The sequence below is a fragment of the Vigna angularis genome, chromosome 5 (genome assembly GCF_016808095.1).
Source record: "Vigna angularis cultivar LongXiaoDou No.4 chromosome 5, ASM1680809v1, whole genome shotgun sequence".
Lineage (NCBI taxonomy): Eukaryota > Viridiplantae > Streptophyta > Magnoliopsida > Fabales > Fabaceae > Vigna > Vigna angularis.
This window is the reverse complement of record NC_068974.1, coordinates 38,040,634-38,057,748: the sequence shown is the minus strand read 5'-3', so window position 1 is coordinate 38,057,748 and position 17,115 is coordinate 38,040,634. Positions and strand designations below refer to the sequence as shown.

Sequence of the window (17,115 nt, the reverse complement as noted above, 5' to 3'; positions counted from 1 at the left end):
GATGGCAGTAGCCAGCCAAAGCTGAACATTGAGTGGTGCTAGGAAACATATAAAAAAGTCAACAAATTCATTGTCATTCAAATAGGATTCTTTTAATCATGATCTTCTAAAGAGGGCCATTTATTTTTAAAGATAAAATAACAAACCTTAACCTGTTGAAAAGGAATTATATGTCAATATTGCATATCTATATATAATAAATCATACATGTATCGAAATATACGTAGTTTTTATTTTTTAATAAAATCTTGAAATTATATACAGTTACTTTTCTCATCAGTATTTACCAAAAATTGATAGATAAACAAACCAAATCCTTACATTAGATTTTGTAAGAACATGAATGAAACTTAATAATGAAGTTGTACCTCCAACAAATTTACAATTTCAAACAAATTTCACTCATTGTGTTAAGAAGTACATGTTTTTTTCAGCCTTGCATGTGCTATTACTTCCACAGCACGTGGCCTATATCCCCTCCAAATCTAAGGTGTACCTCAGGTCAAATTGGAGTAGAAGTGCTATCCACAGTTCCAGGTTTCAAACCAAAACCAAGGAATCCACAGTTTAAAAGTATAGGTTGATATAGACATTTAGACATTACTGAAGCACGCGTGAAGATCTTGTCATCTCAAGGTACCCTGTATTCATATTCATCAATTATAGGCCTTAGGAGACTTTACTTCATGGAAAATATTTAGCTTTTCCTATCAGCAGCACTCTGATGCATGAATCAATTTCATATACGTACTTTAATTCTGTTTAACATATGGTGGCACACTCGTGTGCGTGGCCTGATATTGAAGCATAGATTGAGGGGCCAGAGTGTGGAAATTGTAGTGGCTGGAATGAAAGTACAGGAAGCAGTGATGGGAAATAGAAAAATGGTATTGAGCATTAAATCTGTCTAACCAGCTATAACAATTTTGAGAGAGAATGGAATTTATTCAGGTGAATAGAAATGTGTGTATTTTGTATTTGTTATAATTAGCTTCAAAATATAGTATTTTTATATATAGTCCAGTATTATGTATTTGTTATAATCAAACTACTAAGCGTGACCTTTTATCCTTATCTGCTGATAGGTTCAAAATGGTGGTGACCACTCAGGGTTTGACAACTGCTATTCCAAGTAGCCTTTGACAATTTCTTGAGCCTCTCAGGGTTGCTTTTTCTGTGTTCTGCATCATGTACGTATTAATCTTTGTATTGCAATAGGCGTAATATTCTTCCTCATATCATTTTCTAGGATCAGTACCTTAACTTTCATTTGAGGGTATCTTTGATTTTGAATTATAAGTTTCAACAGACTGATTTATTTTTATTCAAAAGATTATCTTGGACATGATTCAATAACTGACTTCAACATTTTAACTCCACGACTATGATGTCTATGTTTGCAGATATTCTCAGTAGATAGAAAACATTTTTGGAAGTAATTAATAAGTATACATTAGCATTCTGTCTCTTTCAGTATTTTGTAAATTGAGCATGATTTACGCAACTTAGTGGAGTGGAGAGGACCTCTTTTTTTATTTTGAAATGTGAATCACATATGCCGGCCACCTTGAACACACCCCATGTTCCATTGAATTCCAAAGACAGTGAAATGATGGGTATAGGGAATGAAAACAGGCAGTGCCTTAAGGCAAAGGGAATTAGATTCATTAAGATTAAAAAACGATACAGATTTAAAAATAGAAGAATTGTAATTCTTGTATTTGTTAGAATCACTTTGTTGTTTTTGTAATTCTTTATGTTGGAAATTACTTTTGCTAACATTCTTGGACCTTTTCTTGTCTTTATACTGAAATTGTGTCCTTAGCAAATGATCTACGTTCATTATTCATTATTCATGTGTTTCAAATGTGTTTCAATGAATGTTGTAGTTCTCAATCTCATAGTCTCTAAATCATATGTTTCTTCAATGGCTACAACCACGTGGTCAAAACTTCATATAGATGGCTACCTATCAAGTAGTAATATATTTTAATATTTATAAACTCTGAATTTGTTTTCAGAGTTTATCACAACACTTTCATCAATGTAGTGATGTGATTTCTGAATTTTTTTTCAGACCCTATATCATCATCATCATTTAGATAAATTTACCTTTTGTTTGATTGAACTCTTAATTAATGTAGTGACGTGAATGTCAGAAACGGTAGAAACCCTTACACCAAATACTTCTAGAATGGATCATTTACCTTCTTATATCGATTCATCGTCAATTGAGAATAGTAAAGGTCGATCAGATGTGTGGGGACATTTTACTAAACAAAACCCTTATTCTGAGAAGAAGGCTAAATGCAATTATTGTGGTGATTTGATTAAATATTTGGCTGGAACAAGCGGGATGAGGAATCATTTGACGAGATGCAAAGAAAATCCTAATAAAGAAGCATTCAAAAGGCAAAGGCTTTTATCATCAACTACAGAAGTTAGTGTTAGCCCTTCACCAACTATTTCTAAATTTGACCAAAATGCATCTCGAATGAAGTTGGTGAAGATGTTTGTGAAGTCCGAGCTTCCTTTTCGATTTGTGGAAAATGAGGACTTCCGTGACTTTGTATGGTCCTTGCAACCACGATTTGAAGTCCCATCCCGCACTACATTGAGGCGTGAAATGTGGGAACTCTATGAAGAGGAAAAAGCAAAGTTGAAAATGTTTCTATCAAAGCAGTGTGAGAGGGTTTGTTTAACTACAGACACATGGACTTCAATCCAAAACCTAAATTACATGAGTTTAACAGCTCACTTTATTGATAATGATTGGAAACTTCAAAAGAAAATTTTGAATTTTTCTCAAACAACGGGACATTCAGGGGAGCTCATTGCTAAACATGTTGAGGCTTGTTTGAATAATTGGGAGTTGAAGCGAGTCCTTAGCATCACTGTAGATAATGCTACAGCAAATGATGTTGGGGTCCAGTACCTCAAAAGAAGGATGTTATCATGGAATTGTCTCGTCTTAAGGGGAGAATATGTTCATATGCGTTGTTGTGCTCATATATTAAGTTTAATTGTGAAGGAGGGCTTAAAAGAAATCAAAGATTCAATTTCAAAAATCCGAAGCGCAGTTAAATATGTGAAATCTTCTCCTGCTAGATTTGCTAGATTCAAGGCATGTGTTGAACAAGAGGGAATTTCTTACAAAGGTATTGTTTGTCTTGATGTTGAAACAAGGTGGAATTCAACTTACTTAATGTTAGAGGCAAGCTTGAAGTACAAAGATGCCTTTGTCTTGCTAGATATGCAAGATAAGAAATTTAGTGTTGAAATGGCCAAAAGTAATGGTGGTGTGCCATTAGAAGAGGATTGGGAATATGCAAGGTCTATTCTACCATTTTTAAAGATGTTTTATGACTCTACCCTATGCATTTCTGGTTCTTCTTATGTCACCAGTCATATGTATATGAAGGAGGTGTTTGGAATTGGTAAAAGGATTCAACAATATTCTGAGAGTAGTGATTTGAGCATAAAATTGATGGCAATGAGGATGAAGGGCAAGTATGAAAAATATTGGGGAAATCCTAATGGAATTAATATCTTATTATTGATTGCTGTTGTGCTTGACCCTAGGAGTAAGTTGGATTTTGTTAATTACTTCATTGACTACCTCTTTGAATCTAGTATGGCCAATGAATTGAAATCAAAATTATTGTCATCTTTAAAAACACTTTATGAACAATATCAAGGTATTGAGGAGGGTTCTCAAAGTAGCCAACAAGAATCTCATCTAGATGATGATGATGATGATGATCCTCATGGCATGAGTTTCTACCTAAGAGCTACAGGACGTAGATTTGATTATATATCAGAGCTTGATAAATATTTGAGAGAGGATCCTGAACCTTATATGAAGTCAGTTGAGCTTGATATTTTACATTGGTGGAAAGTCAACTCGACTAGATTTCCTATCCTTGCAAACATGGCTCGAGAGGTGTTAGCCATTCCTATCTCTACCGTAGCATCAGAGTGTGCATTCAGTACAGGAGGAAGAGTGGTTAGTCCTTATCGTAGTTGCCTAACGCCTAAAATAGTGGAAGTGCTTGTTTGCACACAAGATTGGTTAAAAGGAACACCTTTCTCTATACTTTTTGACGAGGATCCTAAAGAACTTGATAAATTTGAGCAAGGTGAGATTATATGACAAATTTATATATTTTTTAATTTATATTTTACGTGTTAAAAAATGATTAAATATTTTATTTTATTTTTGTAGAGATAACATCTCAAGATGAAGTGGGACCTTCAAGTGCTGCTATTAATTTGGATGATTGAAAATCAAAAAGAAGCATTGATGTAAGTCCTCGAGCTTAATGTAAGGCTATTGAAGATGCTATTCTTGAGCTTGAACTTAATGACTATTGTGTCTTGTTCTCCATCCACAGTTGTGTATAGAGAAAATTAGTATTTGTAGAGTTTGTTAATTTATGGATCACAAGTTGTTTTCCCTAACAATGGTTTTATGAAGTTTTTAATTCTTTACTCCATCTTCAATAGAGATTTGCAATTACTGTCAGTATGCTACATTTTCATGGCCATATTGTTATAAGATATTGTGATAATTTTTCAGGAATATTATGATTTATTTTAAAAATGTGTCTCTAATACTTTTTCTTTGGTTTAATTATATGCAATAGATGGGAGAAAATGGCTATGGCTCTATATCCTGGTATACCAACAAGCTATATGGAGGGTTAGTATTTGCAGTAGGAATTTCATTTCAATTTGATTTCTGGCTTGAGTCACTGAGCAACACTTTTGACAGCATACTGATATATTCATTTTCATGTAAAAGTGATTACAGCAACGTTTTGTTTTACCGTATATTGAGTTTGAAGGCAATTAAACTTTTGTGAGGACTGTTTTGGTTTTTAGATGATTGATGGCTTTTTTGGTTCACAATAATAGCTTATTTCATTCAGTTATGGAGAGAGCTTTTGAAGAATACGTGATTTTTAACCAAACATACTACAACTTGAATATCCATGTCTGTATTCACTTGTTATTCAATAACTTCGGGAAAAAAATTGAATTTTGTGCTGAGATTATTTTCTGTATTACAGTAAACTTTAGTTGTATGAAATCATTGATATTCCCAGTTTAGATTATCTTCCCACATTCTCATTATCTGGGAAGGGAGGCATATGGTACCTCATCATGTGGGTGTCCCTTTTCTCTTTCTTCAATTTTAATGTTTGACTAGTAATTTCAATTTGTAGCAGAAAACTAGCTCTGTTGTAATCTTTGATTTTTAAATTGTAGTTAACTGAACTGTTTTGTAGTTAACTGAACTAAAAAATAGTTTAGTTCAGTTTTTTTGAACTGTTTTTTAGTTCAGTTCAGTTTTTTAAAACTATTTTATAGTTAATTGTAATAGATTTATAGTGCAGTGCAAATAGTGCAGTTTGCCCACCCCTAGTTTTTACGTGTTTAGATTATCATTTTATATCTTAACATAATGTGTAATTCTTTTGAGAATAATAATAACGATAAAAACTAATATTTTTATTATGAAAATGAATGAATATTACAAAATCTCGTTCTATCTATTAAATTATTCATACTTGTTTTTTAAGTCTCATTTTTTCCCTACTCAATGGTAAGTGTCTGCAAAATATTATTCGACGTAAAAATATGATTAAAATCATATTTATAAACATAATTTGTTGATTATGAATTCTATCTGAATGAATTATATTCATAATAAATCCAATAATCAACTTATATGTGAGCAACTATACATAAAAACATAAGAAGGTAGTACGCCTAACTCAGTGAGTTACTAAAGAATTGATGCATGCTTTGATATAGATAACATAATATTGAATACCTGATATTTGATACTTACTAGATTGAACTTACCTATTTAGTACTACAATTCTCCATATTCAACTAGGTAAGTTATCTTTCATAAAACATTTTATGGTCAATTATACGAAATATAAGTTATCTGACACTATAAACAATTTCATATTGTTGTTTTAATAACTCAGTTTAAAATTGTAATTCGTAGGGTTTAGAGATCCTTGATAAGATAAGGTACCATTATAATTTTAAAAAAATATTTTTCTTTTATTCAAAGACCTTTGTTGGCGGCAGAGTTAAGTCGTAGCTGTGAATCAATTGGAAATCAGGTAATAACAATCATGGCCGCAGAGTTAGAAAAGAACAATCAATGTTTTTCAAGGCATCACGGTGGGTGGCGGAGTTTAGTTGAAATAATTACTGGAGTCATGATTTAAAACTAATTTAATTATATTCTATTAATATTTATTATTACATCTAAAACTGACATTTTCTAAACCTTTAGAAAATAATTTCAAAATAACTCATCATAAAATGATTTTATTTCAAGTTTTTTTCCTATCATTAATTAAACTAAAATCATGGGTTTAAAGAAGCTTTTAATCTTCCATCTTTACCATTTTAACTTTCGATAATGCTAGTCTCTGTAATTACTTTCTTTACATTATTTTTAATTGAAAGTGACGGAAATGAAGCAAAACACTTAGATAATCAAAATTTATAGCAACAACACCATGTTGTTATTTGGCTTGTAAGAAAATATATATTTTCTTACCAACCATTCTTTTTACTATTTTTAAGAACCATAATAGTCAAAATCATAGTTTACAAATATGAAAATAATCATTTTCTTACATCAAACTTTTTTAGTGATTTTTTATATTTATAAGATTTGAATATGAAATATATTTTTTAAAAATACAATTTTTTTCTCTATTCATAGTAAGTTAATGATTTTCTATACACACGATTGTAAAAAAAATATACCTTTAATTAAAAAAAAAATCTACATAAAAAGAAAAAAGGGAGTAGGCCTTAAATGGTGGCATAACGAAGGTATAAATTCTCCTTCGTCCATGTGATGCATCGTATTCGTATTGTTCGTGTTTATCACTCTCCCACGTCCTGTTAGTAAAGTATAAATAGTATATTGTGACGTGTCATCTTATATTGCTTTCCCTCCCACATCACGTGACCCTGGCCCATGCTAATAGCAATAATAATAACAGGGCCCGCAACTTAAACAGCCCATGCCAGAGAAAAACAAGACGAAGAATTCAAAAAGGGCCTTATCCACTTTTTAAAATCAAAGGGCCCAACAATGACCCATCGCAATAGCAATCCTTTATCCATCTTATTTGAAAATGATACCTCCCTTTGTACCTCAGCAAACTAAACCTGCCATTGCAAATACGACGTCGCACTATGTGTACTTGTATCTTCTAGTTGTGATGTAGACCCAAAGAATGAAAGCAACAGTAACAAATGAGATTGTTGAATTTGTATGACTGGTTTAAATCTAAATTATTTTTTAATTAGCTAATATAGTACCTAGTAGTGTAGCACTCTGTTCTAATAATTAAACATTACTTGTTTAAAAAAAATTAACAGATAAAATGAAATTAAAGAAAAGATTAAAAAATAAAACAATTTAGGACGTTCGTGTCAAGCTAGGGAAAGGCTTCTGCGATGAGTTTTCACTCACCGTTCTGATTGTGCCATAGGTCAACACCGTTTCTTCAATCTCTCTGGCGCTTATTATATCATCGTATTCTTCATAGTTACTATTCATTCAACAAGAGGAATGAAAACTAAATTGAAATTGAAATTGAAATGAAACATTGTAGCGAGATCCCTAATCCTTCCCTTCACGCACCGTAGATTTTTGGTGATTCTTCACCTACGTTTCGTATTTATCTCGCATTATAAATCGACAGAGAAACCATGCTTCTGCAGAACCAATCAATGGAGGAGCTCCTCGTTCAATTTCTGAGAGCTTCATGGCTGGCTGCAACGTTACCAATCGTAATCGCGTCCTTTTCGATTCCCAGTCTAAGCTTCCTCCGCCGCACCTTGCTTGGCCTCGCTGCGCGAGGCAAAATCATGCAATCCTCCTCCCAAGTAATGCCACTTTTATGCGGTTTCCATTTTAATCCCACGCTCTCGAAATTTCTCATTGCCAACACAATTTTCTTTGTCAGCAGAAATTCACGATTCCTCAGAGGCTGTTTTTTCACTTCTATCTGGTGGCTTTTTTGTGGACCACGCTGCTGCTTGTCGCGACTTGGGCGTACGCGTACCGCATGGTTCCGGTTGTAGCGGAACCGTTTTCGTATTCTACTATCACCAGCTTCTTGACGGGTGGTTCCACCATAAGAACCGATTCTCATAAACTGAGGCAGGGGTATGCGGCGTGGGAAGCGGTTTCTCTTCTTTTGCTGATGGAATTTCACGTCCTCCGCCGACTTTTTGAAACCATTCATGTCTTTGACTACAGCCCTTCTGCTCGCATGCACGTCATTGGTTATCTCACTGGATTGTTGTGAGTTTTTTTTTCCTCTGTTTCACTTGCATTTGTTTCTTTTGAAGTTCGGAAGTTGTTTTTACCGTGCTGAATTGAGAATCTCTGTGAAGTCTGTTACTTCCTTTTACACTTCGTGGGATGAATAATTCTTGATTGTTGATTGATTGGTCTAAATTTGCAAGGGGGACTTGTAAACGTAGTCGATTCGGCTAATACAATTCCTGAAGTGCATAGGTAGCTGGATTATTTGTCAAGAAATATGAGTAATTCACTCTTTAAATTTATCTTTCTGACACTTTCTCCATAGGTGAAGTTCATGCGGGTCTCACTAAATATGCGGTTTCCATTCCCGGTTTTGGGCTCCCATTTCTAAATTAGTAAGACCATGTGAGTTTCATCTTATAAGAGTGTCTCAATGGAAATGTTATGAGGATTAGCTGAGAGTAGTACATGCATATTTAAATACTTCTTCATCATAGAAGACTTTGTTTAAAACCGTCATTTACTTTTTTCTGAACTTTTTTTTGTTGTTACATAAACTTGAAAAATTATTTCCTGAAAAGATTTCCCCATTTTTATTTGGAAAAAACTTGTGTCTTGTATATCTGAAGTTATAAAGATATCTTTCATATCCAATACAATATTTATGATTGTTTTAACAGAACAGGTCTAATCGACATTTGGACTGTCTGTGTATTTATTTGAATGTTGTTGACAAGTATAATCTGATCGTTAAATCTTTAATTCATACATTTGATCTACCATAATGCTTTGAAATAAAAGCAAGAGCATGATGTGGAAAGTAGCTGATGGTTTCAATTGAGAGTGACTAATCATTTATTTTCTCACTTGAGAATTAAATGTTAGTTACACGTCGCTTGTCCTAGATTGATTTGAAGTACTAGTATAACTTGTTGATGTGCAATCTAAAATAGATTCATTCTTTCTGGTTATTTGAAGTGAGAAGGTCCACACCTATGTTCGTAGAACACTATATACATAAAGATTGATTGCGTAATTTCCTGTATTTTTACCTTTTAGTTATCACTGGTTGTTCTCCAGAAGATAATAAAATAAAGAGGATTGATTGATTATTTTTCTGAAGCTAGTTTCTACATAGCAGCACCACTATCGCTGTGTGGTGATTGTGCAGTTGAGGTGTTTAACTTCGTAGCAAATCTAGTGACCGAGTTCATTGTCAAGGGCAAGAATCAGATGCAAGTAACAGAGTTAGACATCTGGCAGGTTTTAACTCCTCTTATCAGGCTTGGGTGGAAGCATTGGATTGCTGCAGCTGTTTTCTTATGGGGTTGGATTCATCAATACCACTGCCATAAGATTCTTGTATGCATCTACTTGTTAGACCTCTAAATCCTAGATTTTGAGACTTTTTATCTTCATGGCTTCTAGTTGCTATTTATTTTCATCTCACTGATATAGAATTATACCAATGCTACCAAGTCACAATAGATGATAAATTTGGCGTCAGAAATTAAATATCTATAGCTTTTTTCATTTGCTCTGCTTTGTTTGACATTTTTGTAAACTAATATATAAATGATTCTTTAAAATGAAATTTTGGAGTTTGAAGCAAATATGTCAGTTTTGTAACGATGTAGACTAGGTTATCTTAATATTGTTACATTCAATTATCGTGAGGTTATGAGTTTTATAATTTTGGCAGGGTTCTCTACGACATTCAACAGACGCTGAGGAATACGTAATTCCTCATGGTGATTGGTTTGAAATCGTCTCCTCTCCACATTATCTCTCTGAGATTGTAAGCCTCTTTCCGTCTCTTATAACTTGTGATTATGTGACTGATATGAAAAGCCTAATATTTGATAATGATGAAGGTTATATACGCTAGTTTTGTGGTCGCAACTGGAGGATCCAACTTAACAATCTGGTTACTCTTTGCTTTTGTGGTAATATTTCTTTTGCAGTTTTTGCAAGGTTTTAATATTTTAAACAAATTATCTTCTGTTTTTTCATTTGCTTTTGGCATATTTCTTTTATAGGTGGCAAATCTGTCATTCGCAGCTGTGGAAACACATAAATGGTATCGTCAGAAATTTAAAGATTATCCAAGTAATCGATTTGCTATAATTCCATTTCTTCTGTGAGACTATGAGCAATGTGTAATTATCACAATTGATCTCAGCAAAGAACTTTACTATTTCTCAAGTTGTACTTGTTTAGATCGTGCTTTTTTAGTGTAGGTAAGCTTATACTGAAATTACCGAGATAACTTTTGGCTCTCTTTTTGGTGTAAAAATCAAACATTCAGAGTCAGAGTCGATCCTATTTTACTTTTACCCTCCAAAATAAACCCTAAATAGATATGGTTGCATTCATCGTAGAAATTTCAGGAAATTATGGCCATGTAAAATACTCATCGGTTGCTGATAACTTTCGCGGTGACAATATTATTGGTTGAAGTATTGTTTTCTATGATTATCAAATTACAAATCTCTGGAGGAAAACTTGCATAACTTTGTATACAAATATAATTTGTTATTCTGAAATAACCATGGTTAATACTGTAATGGGTGTGTGGTTAGCCAAGTTATTCAATCAATACATCATTGTCATGGTAATGGTAATTAATTGGATAATGATACTTTGATAACATTTTTTTACAATATTTTAACATCATCGTGTCATTATGTGATTGGTCCAAAATTATTTCACAATCAATAATAATAATCATAATGGACCAATCACAGAATGACACGTAGATGATGTTGAAATATTGTAAAAAAAATATTGTCAAAAGTATCATTATCCTAATTAATTACAACTAGGAATGCGAATTTAGACTTAGACAATTTTCCTTTCAATTAAAAGTTAATAGCCTTCGATTAAACGTTAATAATAGCCTTCGACCTTCCTTGATGGTATCGTTAGCCATCTTCAAAGTAAATTTATACCTGGTGGGAGTATTACCGATGATCTTATTTTGGCTCAGGAGATTTTTTACTTCATGCACAAAAGTAATCTTGATGAAACTTATAACATTGTACAGTGGGATTTCTTAGAAGTTGGTGTTAGAAAGGGTTTCGTTTTTTTTTTCTTATATATTACCATTTAGCTCATCATGTGGGGGTATTGGGTCAATTCTGCATCTTTTGAATGGATCTAGACTGGAGAGCATCAAACCTATTAAAGGACTTAGATGAAGATCCTCTTGCTCCTTATCTTTTTTATTGTGTATGGAGAAGCTATCTCTTTACATTCAGGAGTTGGTAGATGAAGGTGCATGGCAAATCTATTTCTAGTATAATGGTCCTGCTCTTTCTCATTTTTTTTACGGATGGCGTCTTTTTATTTTGCAAAGCCAGAGGATCTAAGTTTCGTTTGCATTCTTCCATGTTGAGACATTTTATGGGAAATTCGAATTGAAGGTGAATCTTTATAAATCTAAATTCATGTGTTCGTGTGGTGTAGAAAGGAGGGTTCGGATGCTTCGGCAGGCATTTTATATTTGAGGTTAGGGATCTTGGCAAATATCTACCTTGTTGAACATAAATTGGAAGTGTCACATTAGATGATGGAAATAAAAAAGATGAACAGAAGACTGATAAACATTATACAAATTTTTAAGTGTGATGTCTTACGAGACTGACTCAGTGATAGAAAAAATTTCAGTTATTTCTTCGTTGAAGTATTCGTAATTAACAAAATTTACCAATTTTTTATTATTGTATTTTCTATATTTCAGAAACTTATCAATTAAAAGTTCACATCTCCAAAAGATGAAGACTCTCAAATAGAACGGAAAATAAAAGGGAAGAGAGCAAATGGGCAAAAAAAATTAACTAAAAATGTTCAGAAATCTCCCTTTTATTTAGTCCACGAAATTTTCTATGGGCTAAAAAGATAATATTTGAACCATCGAAAAGAAGAGATTGGATGATCAAATCAATGGACTACCAAGGAGACTGAAGCTTATACCATCTCTGAATGTCAAGACAAGTCTCAAGATCCAACGGCCAGTATGTTTTTGCATATTGGAAGTTCATGATACATTCTTAGGAACGGTATTCTCATGCATACAGATTTATGCCCCAAAACACAGCTGGTTGATTAGTTCGATATGCTTTATCCAGATTTCCAATGAGCTTCAGGTCCTCTTTAGACAACTCAAAATCAAAAACCTGAAAGTTTTCTTTCAGCCTCTCCAGTTTTGACGATTTGGGAATGACCACAGTGTTCCTCTGAATGCCCCAGCGAAGAGCAATCTGGGCGGTAGTCTTTTTGTATTTTTCAGCCAGACCCTGAAATCAAAGAAAATGGTACAACCTCCTCAAATTAATCTACTCCGTGAAACTGTTTTTTCATACACAATTGCAGGCAGTTATGGTAGTTTGTTAATAGCATTGTGCTCGGAAACTAGTATTGACCACTCACTTTGAAAACTTGGTCATCCAAACATGAAACTGTACCAAACCATTCAGAATTTGCTGCACCACCTCCTAATGGAGTGTGTGCAGTGACACAAATCCCATGCTTCTGACAAAACTTGACGAGAGACTCACGCTGGAAGTATGGATGGGTTTCAATCTGATTTACAGCAGGTTTTATCTTGGAATATGCTAAGCAATCTCTTGTCAGATAGATATCATAGTTGCTGCAAATAACATTTTTGAAAGAATGCAATTTCAATAAAAAGAATCAACCATTTCTCAAGTTAATACTAGGAACATCTAGACCATTAAATCAAACATAGATGGGTTATCCAATACATTCCTCTTCATCATGGTACAAGAGTCTACAGAAATCAATTTAAATAAAGGGTTACCTGAAACCTGAGGCAAGAGTGAACAAACCAGAATGATGGAGATCCAAAAATCAGATTCATATCACAGCATATAAAGATGGATAATGCAAAGAGACTTGGCTGCAAGTCTTTTTAATCATCCCCCAACAATATAAACTGTCATGTAGGAGCTGGAAAGTGCATTTAAAATCATGTGACTAATGACTAATGACTAATGAGAGGTTTTCAAGATGTCAATCTTCGTGAACTTGACAGGACTGTTTGTTTTATCTTTCTTCATTCTGGATTTTACTGTTCTAAATAACTGGACAAAACTTGCCCATAAAGGGTAGCAAAAATATTTTTTGGGGCATCTACTTGAACATAGCAAAAATGGTTTGCATAACCAAATTGCACCTGATCCCTATGCTTCGAACTAAGCCGGATGAAACAAGATCCTCCATCGCATGCCAGGTAGTTTCCAGGGATACGGTGGTATCTATATCCAGCACTCCATCATCATCCAAAGGACTAGAAGTATTACCAACCCCTGCATGTGAGCAATATGCGAAAATTATATTAGAAAGCATTCAAATGTGCATGAAATCACTGTTAAAAATCCCAAACAAAATGCCATGATTTGAGCTAATTTTGTAAAGTAGCCAGCATATAAAGTATACATTATCACAGAATAACAAAACGGAAGTATTCATATATATATGACTGATCTTGTCTGTATGGAATTGAAGCTCAACTGTGTTTTCAGTGTAATGTTCAAAGATGCGCGGTTAGATGACTCCTTTAACAGTGACAGTTATAGTTGTAACCGTACATGCAATGAAAGATAAATTAAAGGAAACGGACATACCAGTATGCCTTACGGCAACAGGAAAATGAACAAGATACAAGTCTAGATAAGTTAACTGAAGCTTCTTGAGACTGTCTTTACATGCCTCAAGAACGTGTCCATGATCAGAATTCCAAAGCTAAAAGCACATTCAAAAGCAAAGTATAAGACTGTAATTATCTGAATCAGAACAATTATCATTATCATCTTCACCTACAGAAATCACGAACAGGAATTACTATGAAACTAACCTTTGTGGTAATGAAAAGGTCCTCCCTCTTCACAAGGCCACTATCAAAAGCCTCCTTAAGCGCCTCTCCAACTTCTGCTTCGTTCTTGTAGTCAGCTGCAACAACGCATCCAAATCTCGTTAACCACCTTATGCTAATCCACAAATCACTAAGTAAACGCATCAACTAAAACTTATGCTTTGACATTAATTAATCAACAGGTTTTGGTGGGGTTAATCCAACAGCATAAAAGGGATAAAAGGAGGCATCAGAATATTCAGAAAAAAGACGGTAACTTTTAATCGTTTTAATACTTTAAACTGCACAAAAAGAACATCGACCGTGTGCATCAACTAAGGTAAATTATTTTGTTTTAATCAGGGCTTTTGGATTCAATTCGAATGCTGTTCATACCGTAAAAAAACGCCTAAGAAGGTAGAAGATTCCAATCTAGATTAAGAAGCGCAAGATATATGCTAAATTTGGAACACTAGAATACCAGCACAATCAAAATGGCGATAACCAATTTTGATGGAATTGAGAATTATGTCTTTGATTGCTTTTCCTTCCATGCGCCACACACCCAGTCCAATGATGGGCATCTTGAAGCCATTGTTGAGCGTAATTGCCATGTTTTTCTTCTCTTCCTCCTCCACTCACCTCTGCTACTGCATGCTTTGACCATGATCTCTTATGCTACATGTTTGGGCCACAATGCGGTAGAAATCCAAGCCTATTATAAAATAAAGGAAATTACTTCCTGCACCCCATTAACTTCTTCTGCACCCCTTAAAACACATTGTAATAAAAGGTTCGTCCAAAAAAACTCTTTTCAGAACACATTTAATATATTATGAAAAACTAGTTTTAGAAAACTCAATTTAAAAAAACTTATTTCTGAAGTTATTGTATGTATACGTTCTGAAAACTTGTTCCTGAAAATCGATTCTAAAAATTTCTTTCTCTAGAAATAACTTTTGGAAAACTTTTACAAAGAGTAAAATGTTTATTTTGAAAAATGATGGGGTGAGCCAAGAAATTTTTGGAGGTGTGGGAAGATAAAACCGAATAAATTGGGGTCGGGTTATATTTACCGGTTCAGTTGGGGGCACGGAAGGTAATTAACCAACTATAAAATAAGGGAAAAGGTTCCTTCCCCTCCACACTGTACGGTAACAGAGATCGGAACGTGGAACCTCTCTGGGGAAACCGGAATAACTCACTTCGCAGATCAGATCTATTCGACGTCGTTGCAGTGATTATGGCTTCCTTCAGTGGCGATGAGACGGCACCGTTTTTCGGCTTCCTTGGGGCCGCTGCTGCACTCGTCTTTTCCTGTAATTCAATACCTATTTTTTCAATTAGATCTATGTTCGTAGCTGCTACATGATCTCTTTCGAGATTGTATTAGGAAATTTTATTTTCCTGTGCGCAATTTGATCCCTGCATGAAAGGAAAAAGGCAAATAGTATATGTTATTGTTGGTTGATTCAGTTATTCTTTGGTAGTTTCTGCGGTTCAATTGTTTTGTTGGATTCAATTGCGTAGCTGCAAATCGTAGATTTATTTTGGCATATAAGGACTGATTTTTTCTTGTAGATATAGGTTGATGACTGATACGAATAGTTTTGGTTAGAGTTTTCGTTGCTTTGGTTGGCTCTCAGTTGACAAAAATAGTCTATTGAAATATCTTCCCGTTGTTTTTATTCTTGAAATTGATTGGTACAAGAGCTTGAATGTTGTGTATTTAAACATAGAAAGAGGAATTGTGAGGTTCTTTGTTAGCTCTTCATTCTCTGTAGATTTATCTTACTAAGAGTTATTTGAAATGATGGAGGAAGGTATGGGAGCTGCCTATGGCACAGCAAAGAGTGGTGTGGGCGTGGCTTCGATGGGTGTGATGAGACCGGAGCTGGTGATGAAGTCTATTGTTCCTGTTGTTATGGCTGGAGTTTTGGGTATTTATGGTCTTATTATTGCTGTTATCATCAGTACTGGCATTAATCCCAAGGCCAAATCTTATTACCTCTTTGATGGTTATGCACATCTCTCCTCTGGTCTTGCTTGTGGGCTGGCTGGGCTCTCTGCTGGCATGGCTATTGGTATTGTTGGTGATGCTGGTGTTAGGTATTATTCTTCTGCCTTGGCATCTCATCTTATGATTAATGTGGATACTAATTTGATCACCTTTTTTATTCAACCTGTATTGATCATATGCTGAAGTCTATAGATTTCAGGGTGATACTTAATGCAATCGCTATGCTTTCAATCAATGGACATCTTATCATGTTATCCTTGATGAAATGTAGATTTTGCTGTTAGTTTAATACAGGGATATAGCTTTTATAATGAATCCTATTAAAATTCTTGCTTTAAATAATTAATCTTCGTCCACAGAGCCAATGCACAGCAGCCAAAGCTTTTCGTTGGAATGATTCTCATCCTCATCTTTGCTGAAGCTCTTGCCCTGTATGGTCTCATTGTTGGTATCATCCTGTCTTCTCGTGCTGGTCAGTCTAGAGCTGATTAAGAAATATGTGCTGCAAAATATTCTTTGATCTCCCTTCTGCTTTTAACCTTCTTATTATGAGGGCGAGGGGGTAAATTGTTAATTGTGGAGGTTAGTGATGTTGGGACGGCACTTTCAGGATTTAACACATACTTATGTGAAACCAGTAGCTGCACCAGTCATTTTTGTGTTTGTATAAGTGTAGTCTTTCTTTGCTTAATAAAGCTTCTTAAGCTTCTTTTTTCCCTGTGCCATATACCCTTAGTATTATTTTTTTTTTGCTACTGCCATTGTAATTTATTTGTATTAATGAGTCTTTTAATATTGGATGCTAGTGTGGCTAAACGTTGCCTTGTGTTTTGATCAGTTAGTTGTATAATCTGAATCCACATGGACGTTCTCAATAAAAGAACTTTTTGAGCACTCTAA

At 34.2% G+C, this 17,115-nt stretch overlaps 3 protein-coding genes across 4 annotated transcripts; 2 read left to right on the top strand and 1 right to left on the bottom strand.

Annotated features, from left to right (window-relative positions):
• Positions 1-7,473: 7,473 nt before the first annotated feature.
• LOC108339543 (polyprenol reductase 2) lies at positions 7,474-10,657 on the top strand. 2 transcript variants are annotated; one of them, XM_017576677.2, is made up of 6 exons: positions 7,474-7,935; positions 8,016-8,356; positions 9,448-9,682; positions 10,023-10,118; positions 10,195-10,266; positions 10,360-10,657. In XM_017576677.2, exons 1-6 carry the CDS (start codon positions 7,759-7,761, stop codon positions 10,462-10,464), a joined length of 1,026 nt encoding a protein of 341 aa, XP_017432166.1. In that variant the 5' UTR covers positions 7,474-7,758; the 3' UTR covers positions 10,465-10,657. The 2 variants fall into 2 exon arrangements, with proteins under 2 accessions (XP_017432166.1, XP_017432167.1); XM_017576678.2 differs by having other exon boundaries at positions 7,475-7,935; positions 8,019-8,356.
• Positions 10,658-12,142: 1,485 nt separating this feature from the next.
• On the bottom strand, positions 12,143-14,862 carry LOC108339519 (NADP-dependent D-sorbitol-6-phosphate dehydrogenase). The gene is made up of 6 exons (XM_017576650.2): positions 14,677-14,862; positions 14,199-14,293; positions 13,969-14,086; positions 13,518-13,650; positions 12,752-12,971; positions 12,143-12,618 (listed from the first exon to the last, which is right to left on the bottom strand). The coding sequence occupies exons 1-6, from the start codon at positions 14,807-14,809 to the stop codon at positions 12,388-12,390; spliced, it is 930 nt and encodes a 309-aa protein (XP_017432139.1). The 5' UTR covers positions 14,810-14,862; the 3' UTR covers positions 12,143-12,387.
• A 467-nt stretch (positions 14,863-15,329) lies between these two features.
• LOC108340832 (V-type proton ATPase 16 kDa proteolipid subunit) lies at positions 15,330-17,115 on the top strand. Its single transcript, XM_017578433.2, has 3 exons — positions 15,330-15,514; positions 16,019-16,304; positions 16,575-17,115. The coding sequence occupies exons 1-3, from the start codon at positions 15,439-15,441 to the stop codon at positions 16,705-16,707; spliced, it is 495 nt and encodes a 164-aa protein (XP_017433922.1). The 5' UTR covers positions 15,330-15,438; the 3' UTR covers positions 16,708-17,115.

Coding starts and splice junctions, on each gene's coding strand:
- LOC108339543 (XM_017576677.2), top strand. CDS start 7,759: ATGCTTCTGCAGAACCAATCAATGGAGGAGCTCCTCGTTCAATTTCTG. Junction 8,357..9,447: donor GGTTATCTCACTGGATTGTT/GTGAGTTTTTTT, acceptor TTCTGAAGCTAG/TTTCTACATAGCAGCACCAC. Junction 9,683..10,022: donor ACCACTGCCATAAGATTCTT/GTATGCATCTAC, acceptor TAATTTTGGCAG/GGTTCTCTACGACATTCAAC.
- LOC108340832 (XM_017578433.2), top strand. CDS start 15,439: ATGGCTTCCTTCAGTGGCGATGAGACGGCACCGTTTTTCGGCTTCCTT. Junction 15,515..16,018: donor TGCTGCACTCGTCTTTTCCT/GTAATTCAATAC, acceptor TGATGGAGGAAG/GTATGGGAGCTGCCTATGGC. Junction 16,305..16,574: donor GTTGGTGATGCTGGTGTTAG/GTATTATTCTTC, acceptor CTTCGTCCACAG/AGCCAATGCACAGCAGCCAA.
- LOC108339519 (XM_017576650.2), bottom strand. CDS start 14,809: ATGGCAATTACGCTCAACAATGGCTTCAAGATGCCCATCATTGGACTG. Junction 13,651..13,968: donor TGTTGCCGTAAGGCATACTG/GTATGTCCGTTT, acceptor GCTCACATGCAG/GGGTTGGTAATACTTCTAGT. Junction 12,972..13,517: donor GTTCGAAGCATAGGGATCAG/GTGCAATTTGGT, acceptor TGTTATTTGCAG/CAACTATGATATCTATCTGA.